General features: G+C 41.7%; 1 protein-coding gene across 1 annotated transcript in view; it reads left to right on the plus strand.

Moving 5' to 3' along the window:
- Positions 1 to 10523: 10523 nt before the first annotated feature.
- Positions 10524 to 17617, plus strand: part of LOC104053258 (visual pigment-like receptor peropsin) — a 31345-nt gene continuing 24251 nt past the window's right edge. Inside the window, exon 1 of the mRNA XM_064448595.1 lies at positions 10524 to 10733. Coding sequence (XP_064304665.1) covers positions 10613 to 10733 — 121 coding nt within the window. The 5' untranslated portion in view covers positions 10524 to 10612. The remainder of the gene's footprint in view (positions 10734 to 17617) is intronic.

The raw sequence follows: 17617 nt of genomic DNA on the forward strand, positions 1-17617 counted from the left end.
GCTTGGGAAGAGAGAGGCTGGGCTCTGGGCTGCATTAAAAGGAGTGTGGCCAGCAGATCGATAGAGGTTATCCTCCCCCTCTGCTCTACCCTAGTGAGATCACATTTGGAGTACTGTGTCCAGTTCTGGGTGCGCCAGTTTAGGAAGGACAGGGAACTGCTTGAGCAAGTCCAGCAGAGAGCTACCAAGATGGTCAGGGGACTGGAGCATCTCCCTTGTGAGGAAAGGCTGAGGGGCTTGGGTTTGTTCATCCTGGAGAAGAGAAGACTGAGGGGGGATTTCATCAATACCTATAAATATATAAAGGGAGGCTGTCAGGACGATGGGACCAGGCTCTTTTCATTAGTGCCCAATGACAGGACAAGGGGCAATGGGCACAAGTTGGAACACAGGAAGTTCCACCTAAACATGAGAAGAAACGTCTTTCCTGTGCGGGTGCCAGAGCAGTGGCACAGGCTGCCCAGGGAGGCTGTGGAGTCCCTTCCCTGGGGACATTCAAAACCCACCTGGTTGCATTCTTGGGCCCCTGCTTTAGGTGTCCCTGCCCAAGCAGGGGGTTGGACAAGATGATCTCCAGAGGTCCCTTCCAACCCCTACCATTCTGTAAGAGAGTGGCTCAGGTGGTGGTGATGGGGGGAGATATGGGCTGAAGTGCTTCAAGAGACAGACATCTGCCTCTGTGCTCTCACCATCCCCTATGGGGATGGCAAACATGTTTGGCAAACATGTATGGCTGCATGCATGCTTTATCTGTCTTTGAGGTAAAATCTGGAGCTCTTGTATTGCAAATATGCGAGGCATGAGCTGTTTGCAGGTGCCAGGGTGAAGCATGGATGGTGGTGTGGTTTATGGGGCTCAGGTGTAGGAACATCAGCGGAGCAGCAGTGCTCTCTTCACCTGACTCTGAGGTGCACTGGTTTATAATCATCACCTGGTTGTGTTTTATCTATAGAGCAGTCTATAAGGTACCTATAGTGCTTCCAAAATATTCTTAGGCAGATGTAGGTAAGCCTAAACCCTCACATTTGACAGAGCTTTCTGGCATTACAAAATATACAGGGATTGTGACATTTTTCCCTTTCTTTTGCCTGTCTTGTTGCAAATCAGCATAAGTCTTGCCTTTAGTAAATAAAAGTCACATGGATATGTGACTCTTTCTTCTCTAATAGAGTGAGTATAGTTTAATTTTGGTTATAAAATACTGTATATACAGTATATTGGCAGAAAGCTGTCTGCCATAAAATGTCAACCTAAATTCTGAGCCAAAATGGAGTCCCTGCACAAAACACTTGTATTCTGTGACATAATGATGCTTCTGTTAAAACTGTTCATGTGAGGAAATAATGTTGGTGATAAAACTCATGTTCTTCACCATGTGGCCCAGATACCTGGGATTTATACAGAATTCATTTGGCAGTCACACAAAAGAGCCAGTAGGTACCTAGCAGTAGTAGTCCAAACCTCAGTTTGCTTTTCCAGAAATTGCACTCCTGATTCCTTCCCCAAGTCTGGAAGAAAAAATGAAGTGGCTTGTCCAAAAATAGTGGTCCTACTAACTTTCCAGAACATGGATACTAATGTTAAATTCATATATCCTGGTCAATGATGGACTTCTACCATTATCTAAGAAAGAGTACAATATATGGGCCTTTTTAAATGTATTTTTGCGAAGTAAACTCATTCGTGTAGTGGGAAGGAGTTTTCTGTTTTCCTTTTTCTCTTGGGATTTTAGACATAAAGGCTTGTGGGTGGTGATATTTTAATATATGAATCAAAACCCTGGCATAGGAGGAAAATAAAGGGGTAGTATTTGATGTTAAGGAACAATGTGTAGGAAGCAAGAAATGTGTGGTTCTCCATAAAATCTTCATAATTCTGACTTGATTGTGTATTGCTATATAGTTCGTGGAGAGTTCTCTGATCACTTGTAACTGTTTCCAAGCCCTAGTCTCATTTGGGGGAGTGACATTCTTGGTACTCTGTAAATGTCCATTAGTCCTGTTACTCCGTGGGTTGTGCAGAAGCATCTTTCCTTTTCAGCACCCTGAGAAGATGCATTCTTTCTGATTTCCTGCTACAGAAAAACAATAACGATGTAACAAAAAGTTCAGAAAGGTAAAAGCAGAAAAATCCAGCATGTCTAGGATTCCTCTGCTATAACAGTCACCTAGACTGGTCATTGTTATGAGACATTTCTGTTATCGGCTCCCACACCTGCTGGAATGCTGGTATTAAAGACTTCGCAGGAGTCTACGGAATATAGTTTATAATAGCAACCAGCACCTGGAAACAATTAAGTGGATTCAGCTGATGGAAGCATAATACCAGGTTAAGGTTACTTATGTTTTCAGTGATTTCCTCCTCCTGTGTTGCATTCTCTTAATCCAGGATTAAATTCTAATTATGTCTAAGTCGTTGGAAAGCCCATCAGTTTGAATGGGAGGTTTGAACAGGAAGTTGTGGGGTGTGAATCTTACTACCTTGTCATTTCTGGACATTTTGTGCAAGGCAAGCACAAATTAAATAAAAGGAATGAAGAGGGACTCCTTGCGTGCTCTCTTCTTAGGCATGATGGCAAAGGCAGTGGAATGAAAGCACAGTGCCTTGGGTTTCGGTCTCATGTATGCTGCCTGCACAGAGTCTCATATGAACACATTAAGATAAAAGTTTGTGTTGTTTTGCCCATTTGGATGTTGGAGCTGAGCATGTAAAGCAAAAGCATCCTCAGAAAGGAAACCCACGCTTTTTTCAAAGGGGCCAGAATCAATCTGTGCATAATTTGACACAGGACAAGAATAGACGGAGTTAAGCAGAAGGTTTGCTTCATTCTGTATTTTTTATATGAATGAACAAAACTTCAGTGAAGCCAACACTGCTCTATCCAGCTACTGCCTGATCCATGTAACCTGTAGCCCAACAAATACAGTTATTGCTATTGCTAGTTACATGCCACAGGCTATGTACTGAAATTGCGGTATTAAGGCACGTCACGTTTGGTTTACCTCAAATTGCCTTAGCCTGCCTGGAACTTTGTTTTAGCTGACTTAGCTGTGACAGCATTTTTTTTTTTTTTAATTATCATGTGACTATTTCCCCATTTGTTTTACTTGTTTTATAGGTAGAAGAGAAAATAGGTAAGAAGTATAACACATATGTAAGAGATTTTTTTTTTATATATAGGATAGTCAGACATAATGTGGAGTTGCAGACCAAATAAAAAGGGCAAGTTATAAAGAATGAAAGAAAGTGTACAAAAATAGATCCAAGTGAACCTTAGAAAGAGAAGGAAGAAATCAGCAGCTTCATCATGCTCCTCCTGGCAAAGGAGGGGAAGAAACCTCTACCACTGCCATCATACTCCCCCCAGCAAAAACCTAGGAAAGCTGATGGCTCCCTGTAACCGTTCCCTCCCCCTGACTGAAGCTAACAACCCAAAGACTTAAAGAGAAAGAGTGGAAGGATAAGTATAACACCAGGGAGAAGGGTAGATGCTAGGAAGTGTGTTTTTTATTGAATTATTGTTGAGACTTTTTCCCATGTTAGTTTTCTTTATTTCTTTTCTTTTGTCATAAATTAAATACATTTTGAGATACTTTTCCACTTTTTTTTCCCCTGTATAATTCCCTAATTTGCCAAATTTGCAGCAGTTTGCTTAGGCCCTAGAATGCAACTTCAAGATTCTCCTGACATTAAAGTCCTGCTGATACATGAAATGCTGGGGTTTTTGTTCTGCCTTTTCTGCAGAGAGTGATTTCTTCACATGAGTCAAAGTGACAGTTCATTTGGTGCACCTGCCTCCTTATAGCATACTTCAGAATTTCCTAAGTGAAAAAAAGACCTAGTACATTCTGCCTCTTTGAACCAACACCTAAGGAATTAACTTCAAGTCCTCAAAAAAAATGTTTGTTCACAATAATTTGTACCAAAATGTCATTTACTATTAGCAACCAGCAAGCATGCTCTGTATTGAACATATCTGACTGTGAAGGGTAGCCTGGGTTTTGATCCTGTTCGTAAGTTGTAGCATCTCCTTCAGTTTTCATGGTTCACAATATTTGCAGTGTCCATAGACTCTGCATGAGATTGCAGGCATAGATGCAAGCCCATATTTGGGGAAAAAATTATACTCTAGCTGGGCTCCCCTCTCAACTGGAGCACGGAAGTGCTGCTGCAACACAGAGAGAAAAAGTGCCCCAGTGTCAGAACACCAAGTCAGCCACTGCTTTGAAGTAGTTTTGTCTAAACTTGCTGCTACAATGAGCTCGCCAAGGATAACTGGAAGGCTTTTAAAGCCAAAAAGCCAAGTTTTGCTAAAGCAGGAACTACAGTAACAGTTTTCTAATACAAAAAAGAAAAGAAAAAAATCTGCGCAATTCATGAAGACAAGTTGGAAATAAAAGTGCTCCAGTCTTTAACTCCCCCATACCACAGAGGGGCTCCCGCCTTCCAGCCAAACTTCCACTCTTTCTCAGTAGTTGCCAAGAGTTCTTGGTCCCCCCTCTCCCTTAGACCACACTTCCTGTCATCTGAGAAGCAGGACTTCATGCTCTTCACTTCAGTCTCTCGTGAACTGATTCAGCTGCCCAGCGGGTTTTCGTTTTCTTTAGCATCACCTAACCTACTCGCTGTAAGTTCAGCTCAGAGTGGGGAGTTTAAATAATACAAGGCGTCAGCCACCTAATCTGCACAAGGCAGTTTTTCCTTCTCCTGAATCATCTTTCAATAGAAAGTAGCATATATTTGAAGCTGGAAGATAGCCTGTTTTCATATTAACATCAATCTAAACACTATTCCCTGAGAAATTGTTAATTTCAAACTGCATATTGCAGGAATAAGCGCTAACCAAGCATTTTTTCTGACAGGTAATTTTCTAGATCTGTTGCAAGCTGCCAAACACAATTCCTCAGAGGAATATTAGCTTTCAAGATTGATGAAAATAAGAGTAAAGTATAAACCAGAATAAGCTAAACTCCATTAAAATCATGGCAAAAGCATGGATTTTACAATATATTAATTATATGATGTAATAATTTTCTTAACTGAATTTGGCAAGTAACCTAACACAGAAGCTGAAATGTTGTTTGGACACGCAACTAGAGAATGCATCGAGTGCATTTGTTTTCATGCTAAAATGTCACAGCAAGGGAACAGCATGGGGTTAAATGGGCATATTTTGAAACATAAATGGTCTAGCATGGTTCATATTATGATCACTCTTCAATTTAAATATTTCAGATGTGTTTTTCTGCTATAGAATTGGAGGTCACTATGTTACCACCAGTTGAACCTCAGCAACGAAAGAGCAGCTTCAGCTCTGCTTTCTTACAGGTAAGCTATTCCAAGCGGTGTGCAGCTCACACAGCCGTTCCCATTCATCTGTTGACATGTTTTAAGCATTACTGACCTTATCTGTTTATAGGAGATTTTTCTTTGAATTCAGTAGGGGTTAGAAAACACCCTGTGCAAATCATTTCAACAAGTTGGTTCACAGCTTGGAAGTGGTGAACCAATATGTGATCTGATTTTGGAAAAATTGTCTGTTACTGATATGAAACGTATTTTCTGACTACCTCAATGAAATCCATAGGCATAAGTCATCATTGCATGATTATTCTTTGCAAGATTAAGTGATGTCTTGGTAGATATGAACAGGGTTTTAATTTTTTTAATGGATAGTCTAATGAAAATTGTGAAGTAGAAATGAAAATTTATTAAAAGTCTACGTAGAGATATTCCCACTAATATAACATTGGATTTGCCTTGAAATCCCCGATACATATTTCTGTAAAATTTCACAAAATTTTATGCCTTCCAGAGACAAAATTGTATTTTTATTCCACAGAGCCAATTTCTATCTGCTTATGTTTTACTTTTAACCCACCCCTTCTGCATGTTTTTCCTTTTGTCTCCTCCCTCTTTTGTGCCTTTATTTAATCCACGTGTAACAGGTATCATGCAAAAGTAGTGCTACAAGAGTTTACGTTAGCTTTCTGACAAAATCATTCCTTTGGCAACTGCAAATTATCAGTGCTTCTCAGGGAAACAGGTGCTTGTTAGAAACATATATCATACATTTTCTGTCACACGCACATTTTAATTCTTATGATTTTTCTGTTATGATGTAGTGGAAACAGTCAGTAAACTCTAATGTAACTAGCCTGTTACACTAGTATCTCAGGCCAGCTAATGCTGCTGTGATACTTGCCTTATTGTGCTGGTATATATGTCACTTTGAAAGCATTTATAGAGGTGAGTAGGGATTAAAAGGCTGTTGCACATTTTTAGCAGCCCAAATCGGGGGTACCTGCTGGCTTATATCCGCTCTAAATTGGCTTTACCTGCAACCTCAGAGACCATTGGTTGGTTTGGAGCATCCATAAAATGGGCTTTATTAACCTGTCATGTCATAACCCAGTCATTCATCACTCACTTTAATCAGGGATTCTGAGGTGTCAGTGGTTTCAGAGGGATTCCTCCTTCATTAACCTTCCAGTAACAGCTGCATTAAACGCTTAAGTGCAGCCACAAGTATTAATTTCTTATATTCTTTTGTATCTATCATAGAAGTTTCAGCTTCTGTTAGACTTGAAAAAGCGACTTACTGATGGTCTTAAAATCCAAATTCTGCTTTTACTTGCATCAGTGAGGTTATTAGATTTCAGCTGGCAGGGTGGTGTGCAGGGTTGGCCCCAGCGTGCTCGTGCCAGTTGTGCAGTCCCTTCCTCGAAGGTCTGTGGAGAGCAGTTCATGGCAGGACTGAAATGTCCAGCTCAGACAGGTATTGCTGTGCACGGACAGGGCTCGCTCCTCCTGCTCCCAGACCTGCGCATCGGCGGCATGATGGGTACCTGCCTGCTCCCCGCCTAACTTGGCAGGGTGTGGGTAAGATCATCTGCCGAGAGAAAGCCCTTACGGCCAGGTCTCCAGTACCGCTGCAGCCCCTCTTCCCGCAGATGACAGGAGATGGGTTGCATGGCTCTGCTATACCTGGCAGGCAGGTCGCAGCAGGGAGGAACGCACACGTAAGAGGTTTGGGTGAGCAGAGGGAGCCTATAGCAGGAACCACGGCACCAGTCTCCCAAGGCGCATTTGGATTGCTTGTGTCCCTTCTGTGGAGCCACGCTGTAGCTCCTACGTATTTGGAAAAAAGCAACTTAGGGCCCTTTCATGTCCAAATCAGGGTTGTTTTTTTTTTTCACATGCCTTCCCACAATCCTAGCTATGTAGAACACAGTAATTTCTCCATACCACCACAGCGGTTTAGTTTTCTTTTCCTTTTTATAGAACTGCCCACAGCATATACTGCTCTAATCTTTTCAAAGCACTTTGCAAAGATAGTAGAGGCATGCAGGGATAATCTCTGTGAGGCCAGTGAATTGGTCACCACTGAAGCGCTCAGAGACATGAAATGAGGTGACTGTAATCTGCAGAGAGGGAGCCTTCCTCTCCTTTGGAAGTACAGTGACCTGCGGACACATGAAACAAACCACAGGAGTTTGAAAAGCCTCTGTCCTTTACTGAAGGATGCCACCGGAGGGAGTAAGGAGAAAACTGCAAACAGGCCAAGATATTAGTCTCTCAGTGTAGTACGTGAAGACCAGGGGAAAAAGAAATCATCAAAAGGGATGCTTGACCATGGACAACAGTTCACCCTGATTTTTTTTTTCCTTGATATAAAAATACTTCTTCTTCATGTTATTATTGCAAGCTGCAATGCTTGGCAGAACACTTTCTCATGGAAATGGAAAATTTAATTGAAGTGCCCATGGAGCTATGGCATTTATATGAAACCAAAGGAAACTTGCAGCTGGGAAAAGTCAAGATTCAAGTTCAGGATATCAAGACAAATAATATGATTTGCCTTTTATTGTAGCAAAAGGGAAATAATGATCAATGTTATTTTATTACTGCTTAAAGTGCTATGCCTAAAGAAGTAACATGTTAGTTTCCTTGAATGGCTTACGTGAAAAATAATGGCGGCTGGTCCCTGTCCCTATTTAATCAAAGTCATGGGCACTGGCATTTGTGTGACAACAGATTCCAAACAGACTTGGAAGTTCAGGCCTGTGCCAAAAGCCATGGAAAAACTGCTTGTGCATAAAGGGAAGTGATTAGCAAGCATGCTCTGCCACCTCAGCACTGCCTGTGGTGGGCGAGATCAGCACTCCCCCCACTTGCCAGGAGCGTGGCTTCCAGTGAGGTGTGGACCAACACCAGGTCCTGGCTGCACAGCAGAAGCAACCTACTTGGGGGTGAGATGTGCCCCATCACAGGAGGAAAGTCATCGAGGAGCTCTTCTTTTCCCTCTCACAAGGCTGAGGGGTCTTACCCAGAGGCTTTGGACTTGTCCCACAAGTGGGCTGTTGGGTGCCTGATTCATTTTCACTGAGACAATAGAGGGAGCATAGACCAGGGAGACAGTTTTTGCCTAACGTGAAGTGTCATCCTTTCCCGCATCTTTCTCTTGGTAGGTGATGAAATACACTCCAAAGAAGACATGAGCATCCATGGGCAGAGGCTTTGTAACGGGTTGTCAGCTGAGGACCTCTTCTTTGACCCAGGTTCCTTATCCTGAAGAGTAGGTGGTATTGCTAAGCTTTGTTGTGGGCCTTCTGGAGCAGTTTTTAATGTCCTTGAGCACTGCCTTCAGCCACAACTTTATCCCAATCCTCCATTGAACAGTGATCCATTTACAGGCAGAAATGGCTGCTGTCACTCAATGTTGAAAAGCTGTGACTGTGCCCCTATTCCCTGGGAAAGATGATGCACTTCCAGGGTTTTGCTGAGGACCACAGGATGCTTAAATGGCAACCTCGGAGAGCAGCATCACAGCCGAGGAGAGGCCGCATGCGCCCGGCATGCCGGACAGCCTTGTGAGGGATGTGCACGTGGTCAAGTGGTGCCCAAAGCTGGCCTCATGCTGAGAATATCGAGGGCAACCTGGGACTGTTGCAGGAGCACAGCAGTGAGGGACGTCGGCCTTGAGAGCGCTGCTAGGGCCATTTTTAATCACTGAGCTGGTAAGTCCCAGGTCACTCTTTCACAGTCTGCTAAGCGGCATGTTTTAGGAGGCTTGTTGGGGTTAAACTAGCTCTCTATAGACAGACTTAGGAAGAGGTGTCTACAAAAAGTCAGTAGAAGGTGGGCTGTGGCTAGCAGTTGGGAAAATCAGGCCACATGGCTGCTTAAATGGGATCTGCAGGACCTGCCAGACTTTAGGTTGGAGAGAGAGCAGCACTCCAGTGACTGGTACAAGAGTGTGATGGCTGGGGACAAGTCAAGCTTAGCACCCCTGCAACAGACTTCAATGAAGCGAGTGTGTGAGTCACTGTCCTCACCAGGCAGGTGAGAGACTTCCCGTTTTTCACCGCAACACAGCTATTTCTCCCTTCTTCTCACTGTAAAGAGTTGGTCTCCCCTCTTATTCTGGTCACGTTGCCCTTATTCTCCTCTCTCACAGTGAGGCTGTCACAACAAACACAGGAAAAGCTTGACAGGAGGAGTTAACCCACCTCAGGAGGGACAAAACCAGCCCACGGGCAGCAGAGGTTCCCAGTGAGGTGCTTTGCTTCCTTTGGCCATGTGCCACCCCCAGGGCTGATTTGCTGCCAGGGGTGAGAAGGGACAAGCCAGTTGGGGTGCGGAGAGGGACACAGGGATTTCTGTGCAGTGAGAGTGTGTTGCTCACAGGAAAACTTTTCTGCTCCAGGTGAATTAATTCAGGTTCAACTTTTTCAATTATTGCTATGGCTTGATTGGTAAGAGAAGCTATATCTGAAATATAATCATCAATACCTCAGTAAAGACTAAAAATACTCTGGACTGACTTAAATCACATGTAACATGTCTTCTCAACACGATGCAATCTCATTTTCAACAATGTGGGAAACTCCAACTGTGCTTGGAGCTTACTAGATTGGAGGGTGCTTAGCAGTCTAAAAATATGATTCAAAGGACTTAAAGAATTATTTTTTTCAACCTGTACTGGAATTATGTTCCCTTCTTTTTAAATTAGCAACTATCCTGGTGATAAAGTAACTTCATAGATGATTTCTTCTGCTATGTTAAAGTCACATTTTCAGGCAGTGATGTCTCCCCATTGTTTTTTACTGTGCCTTTTTTTTTTTTCCTAATCTGTGTGAGATTTCCCTCAATTTTATTTGAACTAAAACTTTGCTGGTCCTCAGTGAACACAAATAGACAAAAGTACTGCTATTTTAGCAATATATCAATATGCACTATGTTTGTGGGTGTGCCTGTGAGCCTGTAGGTTATGTGGTATCACCCTATTTTAAAGGAAGTCATCTTTTTGTTAGATACATGCTCTTCATTAAAGATTTTTGCACAGAGCAGTAATAAGGATATGAGGAAACCTGCTGTCTTGGGCTGGCCACAGATTCACCAGCTGTATTAATAGATAGGATTAGTGAAGAAGAACCGGTCAGAGGCTGCAAAGCTCCTGTCCCTTGAGATTTCCTTCTTTAGATCATTAGTCTCATTGAAGAGCTCCCTCAAATACTGGGAGCAGAAACTGAGGAAAAGGCTGGGATAATTTTATTTCACTGAGACAAACTGGGAAAGAGCAATTTCTGGGTTATAAGCTCCGCTGAAAATGTCTGTCCAGTTTTCTCCACAGGCACCCTGGAGGAACAACAACATCAGTTTTTTGACCAGAGAGTCAGCTGTAACAGAGCAAGGAGAGACTATCATAGGTTTCTACCTGCTGGCTTTAGGTATGTACTTGGCTTGGATGTGAAAGGAAGCTCCTAAGTAGAGTTTGGTATAAAGTTTAAAGTGATTCATTTGGGTTTCATCCCTAATGGAACAGGATGTTAGAAAATGCAACTTTTTTTTCTTCAGCTATTACAAGATCAAAGAGGTACAGCTTTCTTTTGTTAAAAAGAGATGTATAATCAATGCAGAAATATTGAGAAAATAATAGTCAAGCCCATAAATGTTTAACTAATTTTCACTCAACTTAATCTATGGGAAGATAAAAAAAGTACCTTATCAGTAGTGCATGATATTTCTGTGTATTCTCCTGTCTCAGTAGTGCTGAACTAATGCTCTATGATTTCCAGAGTTTTGACTGCTGCCTGTCAGTTGGCATCCTAAAATTACGTCCTGCAGAGACAGAAAATACAGTTCCACAGCTTTAAATTTTAACTATTTGTGCTGCTCTTGACTTAAATGTTTGATGCACAAAGAAATAAACTTCTTCAAACAATCTACAAAAGATCTAAGTACTAGAACATAATCCTGTGTTAGCAACCACAATACTGGGTGCTTATTTTGGTTCTGCTGCAAGACAGCTATTGCAAGTGTATAATATGGATTTGAACATGGCACCCAATATGGATGAACTTTGGTCCCAGCGCAATTTTTTGTTTGTTTAAATACTGTCTATTTTGGGGCAGAATTATTTCAGGATACAGGGAAACTTTATGAAATTTTAAAGAATCTGGGTTTGCTAGGTTTTCCAACCACAGCAAAAATTTCCAACCATAAAACCTCACAGGAAAATACAAGAAAATGTAACTTTACCTAAATCCGTTCTTCTAAATAGCATATACAAAAATGTTTCTGGTTTTAAATGATTGATCTAAACAGATTTTTTTTTTTTTCTTTTTCTAAGCTTATCACATATTACAAGTAGCTTACTAGCCCTCAGCTTATGCTTGAGAAAGGTCTATGGAAGTTACAATGTAAAATGCTAAGTATTTTAATATGTTTACATGACACTTTCTGGTCTTCACCTATAGGAGCTAGGGAGAAAAAAAAGTTGTGTTTAGAATAAAAAGAGAGATTCTAGTAGAAGAAAGTATGGCTTCTATCTTGGGAGATTTAATTAGAAGAGTGGCCATAAGATAAACAGAGTTGTTCCAATTTATCCCCAATCTGTTCATGTCTGTATATCCCTTCATGAGTGGCTGGGAAAAGGCTGCACCATCAGCTAATGAATTAATCAGCAGCACTTAAGATGAGAAAGAACATCTTAGGTCAGCAAGGCCAGTCCCCTGCTGTGACAATATATAAGCTCACTTACGAAGCTATCATGCTCCGTCATATAACTGGCTAGGGGTTTTCTGGTGTTGCCACCACTCTTCCAGTTGACAGCCTGATCCTGATTTAGTTCCTCTGTTGGGTAGGAGCCTTTCCCTAAATTCTTAGCTAACGTGACCACACCAACTTCATACCCTTTCTGTTATTCCTTTTAATAGAAATAATTTTTTTTGCCTGCAATTAACATCCTATGGTCAATCTCTGTTCCTGAAGGAACAATCATAACCTGTGGTGAACCTTTGTATTCCTGTATTAAGCAAGTGATGGTTTTGGGGTGTTTTTTTCATTGATTGGGGGAGGGGGTATTATAATTTATTTACTTTGTCTTTTCGAACCTGGACTCCTTTCCCCCCCCCCCCCCAAACTTGTAGCCACAGGACTGAATACAGCATCCAAGCAAGGTCTTGCCATCACCATTCACATTAATCCTTACACTTCCCCAGGTCTACTGATCCCTCTTAGTGTTGCCTCTGCATCACACTGGTAGTTCAAACTTCTTCCATCAGTCAGCCAACAGAGGTCTTTTTCCTCTGCTGCTTCCTAACAGTGACCCGACGTCTTCTAGCAAATACTTTTTAAAGTACCTAGGTGCCTGAGCTTTTAGGTTGTATGTCTATTGGTTTTTGATTGTTCCAGATCCTTCTGCCAAGCTTACAAGTGCTTGGCATGTGGTAGCTGCTATACTTGCAACTTATCTGCCAATTCAAAACGGAAGTTGCATTTCTTGCAGAGTAAATATAACCAGTAATAGCACTGCTCCAAGTTAAGCGTAGTGTGGATCTGGCTAAATTGTGATGGAGGTAGGTATACCTTTTTGCAATAAGAACCTTTGAAAAAAATCTGTTGGTAATAAATAAACCAGAAAAGTCGTCATGTCTTTTTCTCCTCAAAGGTCTACTGCTGCATTTCTGCAAGCACCAACCATAACAATTTACAGTTATTAGTTTTATGTACACCAATAACAGTCTGTCTGGGGAGCAGTGATGTGGCAGAACAAAGTACTCTGTATGCAGATACCCTCTTGCCCTTCTGGCAGCAGAGGAGAAAGGCCAGTCCACGCATTACCTTCCCATACCTGCGTTTCTTTAGGGATCTAGAGGGACAATCAGTGTTTGCAGGAGTCTATGGGTACTTCCTTACACAAAGTCCCAAAGATATTCTTATTCGTACTTCAAGGTTTTTGATGCCTTGGAAAATGGCTTAATTGGTTACACTTCTGTAAATGCTACATATATTCTTCTCTTTTGAGTCTAAGTACACCGGTGCAGCTTTTCACAAATTCTGGTGTTCATTTCCAACACCAAAGGGATGTATATGATTGGTATTAGCACTTACCCAGAAGATGGGGTTTCTCTGAATCTCTTCACCTTCGCGTGATAAAGTCCAAAAAAACTATCTTTGCCAAGTCTTCCCACAGTCACACATCTTGACAGAGGATGTGAATATCCAAGAACTATGATCTAACGCCTTTTGCTGAGGCCTCTTTGCTTGTCCCCTTCTGGAAATTCTCACATGTTACATGTAGTGCGGGTGTCATATATGACAGACAGGACACTGTATGTGTCATACATCATCACCAGCCAGGCTGTATCAGATCCAGAAAGCCGGGTCCTTAGCATACTGCACGTAAACCTGAGCTCAAAGCCCACACTGGAATAGGTATTGCACACTTACACCACAAGCAAACCAGCATCAAAGTGCATGAGTGCATTTTGCAAAGGCTGATGGATTTTGAGATCACTGCACTGCTTCTTGGCATCCAAGTCACCGTTCCATCATCCTTGCTAATGCTTTGGCCAGGGGACCAGCTAAGTGGGAGAAAACTGCAATGCTAATCCCGTAGAGGTGAGCCATCATAGCTTGCGTAGAGGCACTACCTGCAGGTGATGGCAGCCACTGTGTTACCCTTTGTTAGGTCAGCTGTGTCAGCATCCCCTTTCTGAAGGCAGCACTCTGTTTTCGGCCTTCCCTTCCATGAGCTCAGAACTGTCTTTCACAGGCAGGTGGGAGCTTGTCCTGTTGCTAGCATTACATCTGACCTCTTTTTTGCCTATGCTCTAAGTGGTATAATAATGTGGAAAATCCTTGTGTATTTTAAATTATTAGGTGCAATTTAAAAGTACTGTCCACAGCTGCTAGCTAAATCAAAATTAGACCTGGGGGATAAAAATGAAACTTTTTTTTTTCTTTATAATTATTAATTGGCATTCTTAAGTAAATTGTTCTTTTCTGCATTTATACAAAATTTGTTCTTGCTCATATTCCCTAGTTTCACAGTTAACTGGAACTGTTAGAGTGAACGCTCAGCATAAAAGGAAATTCTCAGTTAGTAGAGGAGAATATTTGTTAGAGGACAAATTCTAACTTTTCGTGAGTGTTTATATCGGAATGGTGTGCTGAGAGCATTACCAATCCCGTCAGAAAACTGGAATAGATCACAAGATCCAAACATGCCTTTGAATGGAACACATTTCTGATTGGTAACAGTAAACTGTTATTTGACAAGTGACAGAATCAGTCTTATTTTGAGACATTGACAGATAAATCTGAGAAGGTGGGAAAGGAAACAAGCTATTCACAAAACATCCATCTGCAAAATGATCACATATATTGAACAAATAATCTCTCCATGATTTGTCAAGTCTAAAACATGATGACTCTTCTCCTTCCTGCCAAAATTGGCAATATGCCCAGATAGGCTATTGTGTATGTGTAATTAGCAGCGAAGGCTGAAAATGCAGCAGGGTCACTTCATAGTTGCAGTAGTTAATGACAGCTTTGCAAATTCTCTAGATTTTATCAGTTTTAAATAAAGTTTTCTAATCTGAATATCTTTTACAGCAAACCTCTTCAAACAGACATTTATGCTTGTGTACAGGTAGTTGAATCAGTAATTGACTTCATTCATGCCTGCCTTATATCTAGATGGTCAATCCAATTCTGTCCCAGAGATAAGGTTATTTGCTGAGGAAAAGTGTAGCTTGTATTGTGACACTAAGCCTTCACCTTTTGTTCTCATTCCTTGAATTCTTCCACTTAAGGTTCCCTTTTATATATATTTTAAACTGCAAATGGGTGGAGTTGTAACACCCATTTTTCTAATTCATTCTTGTCAGATTTTACAAGTAAAGGCCATATAACAATGTCTAATAAGAACAAGTCTAAGTGCAAAGCATAATAACCTATCTCGGTTGGGTACAGATGCAGTCATCTATTGGCAATGTGGATGACCAGCTTCGAGCTATCAATTCCCTCGTACCAAATTTGACTCCACAAAAACATGAATTGAATGTTAACAATGAAAAAGCATGCAGCCTCAGGTGTTTATTGCTTGTTCAAAGACCATCTCAGGTACATGAGAGAAAAATAGGGGCTGTCTAGATGCTCAGGCTTCAGTGATTTGGCAGAAATCTTAGTAAAGTTCCCTCTTAGCTATTCCTGGAGTTAAACAGTCTCACTGTTCCCAGTCACTTTCAGCAGAGAGATTTTCAATATCCTTAGTCACTCTTGCTGGCTACTTTTTCAGTGCTGTCTTTGCACAGGCTGGCAGACAACATGCTGATACAGGACTTTGTTGATAGGGTCTTGGTTCCTGCCTACTACCAGCTTGCTTGGCAGCCTTCCTGTACCTCCCCCAGAAATCATGGATAACTGCAGCACCCTTCTTTGTGGAGCACTTTTGTCATCTCTGGATTAAAATGTGCTGTTAGGGATATTAGTCTAGGGGAAGGATTACTACTGAATTACATAAGGGCAATACAACCTCTTTAATATTGCTGTCCATCCTATTCCTCCTACCTCCCAATATTTGCAAATGTGGTACCCAGTATTTTTCTGTGAGTGTTGGAGAAGAAAAGGTGATGCCTTAGCTGTTCAATATTTAGCATTTCTCAACATTCATTTAACCTATTCTACTGTGATGCTGCCTGACTCACAGCAGCTGCTCTCAGTCCTGCCCTGCATTAATGAACTTCAGTAATTGTGTGTTATCTGTGTATTTTGCCACTTCAGAAGCTGCTCATGATGGGCAGCTCATATCAGACAGCGTTACAGCTTACGGGGGAAATGTGGTGATTCCCCTCTGAACGTTGTGTGGGGTGGAAGTGCTTAAATTTCATCCTACCCACTTTTTTCTTTTCTCTCTGAGCCACATTTTGTTCTCAGTTGGAACCTGTCCTTTCTCACTACGATTACCTTAGGATGCTGGGGTTGGATTTTGGGTTTGGGTTTTTTTCGTATACACTTGTTAATGAATATTGTAGGCAGCCTGCAAAAAAATGAAACTAGTTCCCTCTGTTTTCTTTTCTATCTTCTGTTTTATTGAGATGCCACCTGGTGACACCAAGGGCTTATAGCACTTTGAAGTTCAGAGGTTTCATTCTGGGCTCTTGATCTGCCTGTGATCTACCCTGAGGCACAGACTGCCTGCAAAGCAGTTGAGAAGGTCCCTACCCTCACTGGGGGTGTCAGAGCTATTGCTGGCCTTCCTCCGCATTGCATTTTCAACCTTTTTTCCTGTAGTGCTGTCAGGGTTTGGGGGACGGATAGAGGGAGGCTGTTTGGTTTGAGGTGTTCTTTTGGTTGAGGTTGGTTAGTTTTTTGTTTTGGGGTTGCTTGGTGGGGGTTGGGGGCTTTTGTTGTTTTTTGATTTGTTTTTTTTTTTAAATCAGTCAGTCAATATAGTCAGCAATCCCAGACCACCACATCTATCTGATGGTGCAGAGATCCAGTGTCCCATAGTCACTGCTCTAGTTGATAGCATTTTTATGTGACCACTGTTTTTGTTACTCCACATTTTACTGAGAACTGAGTTTCTCCAGTTTTTTTTATCACAGTATTAATAAGGTCTACCACTCAGACATTTTAGGGACTGGATATGCCAGTGCAGGTTCTCCACCTGCTTTGATTAAAAAGGTTATGCCTACCAGCTGAAGTCATGCTCGCTCTATAACCTTGTCTCCCTCAATGCTTCTCTCATCCCCACCCTCAGTGTGTGAATGTAGGTCCAGAAAATGATCACAAATACTGTCACCTCCATCTAAAATGTGTATTGTGTTTTGCTCAATTTTTTCCTTAAGACACTTCAACTGAAAACACCCTTACCCTCCAGGCTGGGGGAAATTTGATCTGCATATTCCCAGGAAATACACTTGTCTGATACTTTAAGGGTAGCCCTGCTATCCATTACACTGCATTGGCAGAATTTTGCTATTTACAATGGAGGTGTCATTTTATTTTGTCTGCCATTTTAGCAATATGCCTTCATATTGACAGGGAAAATATTTCCATGCCTACTGCCTCAAAAACTGTCTTACCTTACAGAATGTAGAGCTGATGTATACAAACAACACTACCACCATGTTTGCATTGCAGACTATCCTGATGCAGTCCCAAAATCACCCTCCTCCAGTGCCCTGCTGTGCCTATTTCTAATACCTAGACCCAGACAAAAGTCAGAAACAGTTCCTGACTTGAAGAGCATGCAGCTGTTGGAAATGAGATATGATTAAGAAACATTGTCACCTAGTGGCCAGAATAAGATGCATTTATTATT

This window comes from Phalacrocorax carbo, chromosome 3 (assembly GCF_963921805.1).
Source record: "Phalacrocorax carbo chromosome 3, bPhaCar2.1, whole genome shotgun sequence".
NCBI lineage: Eukaryota > Metazoa > Chordata > Aves > Suliformes > Phalacrocoracidae > Phalacrocorax > Phalacrocorax carbo.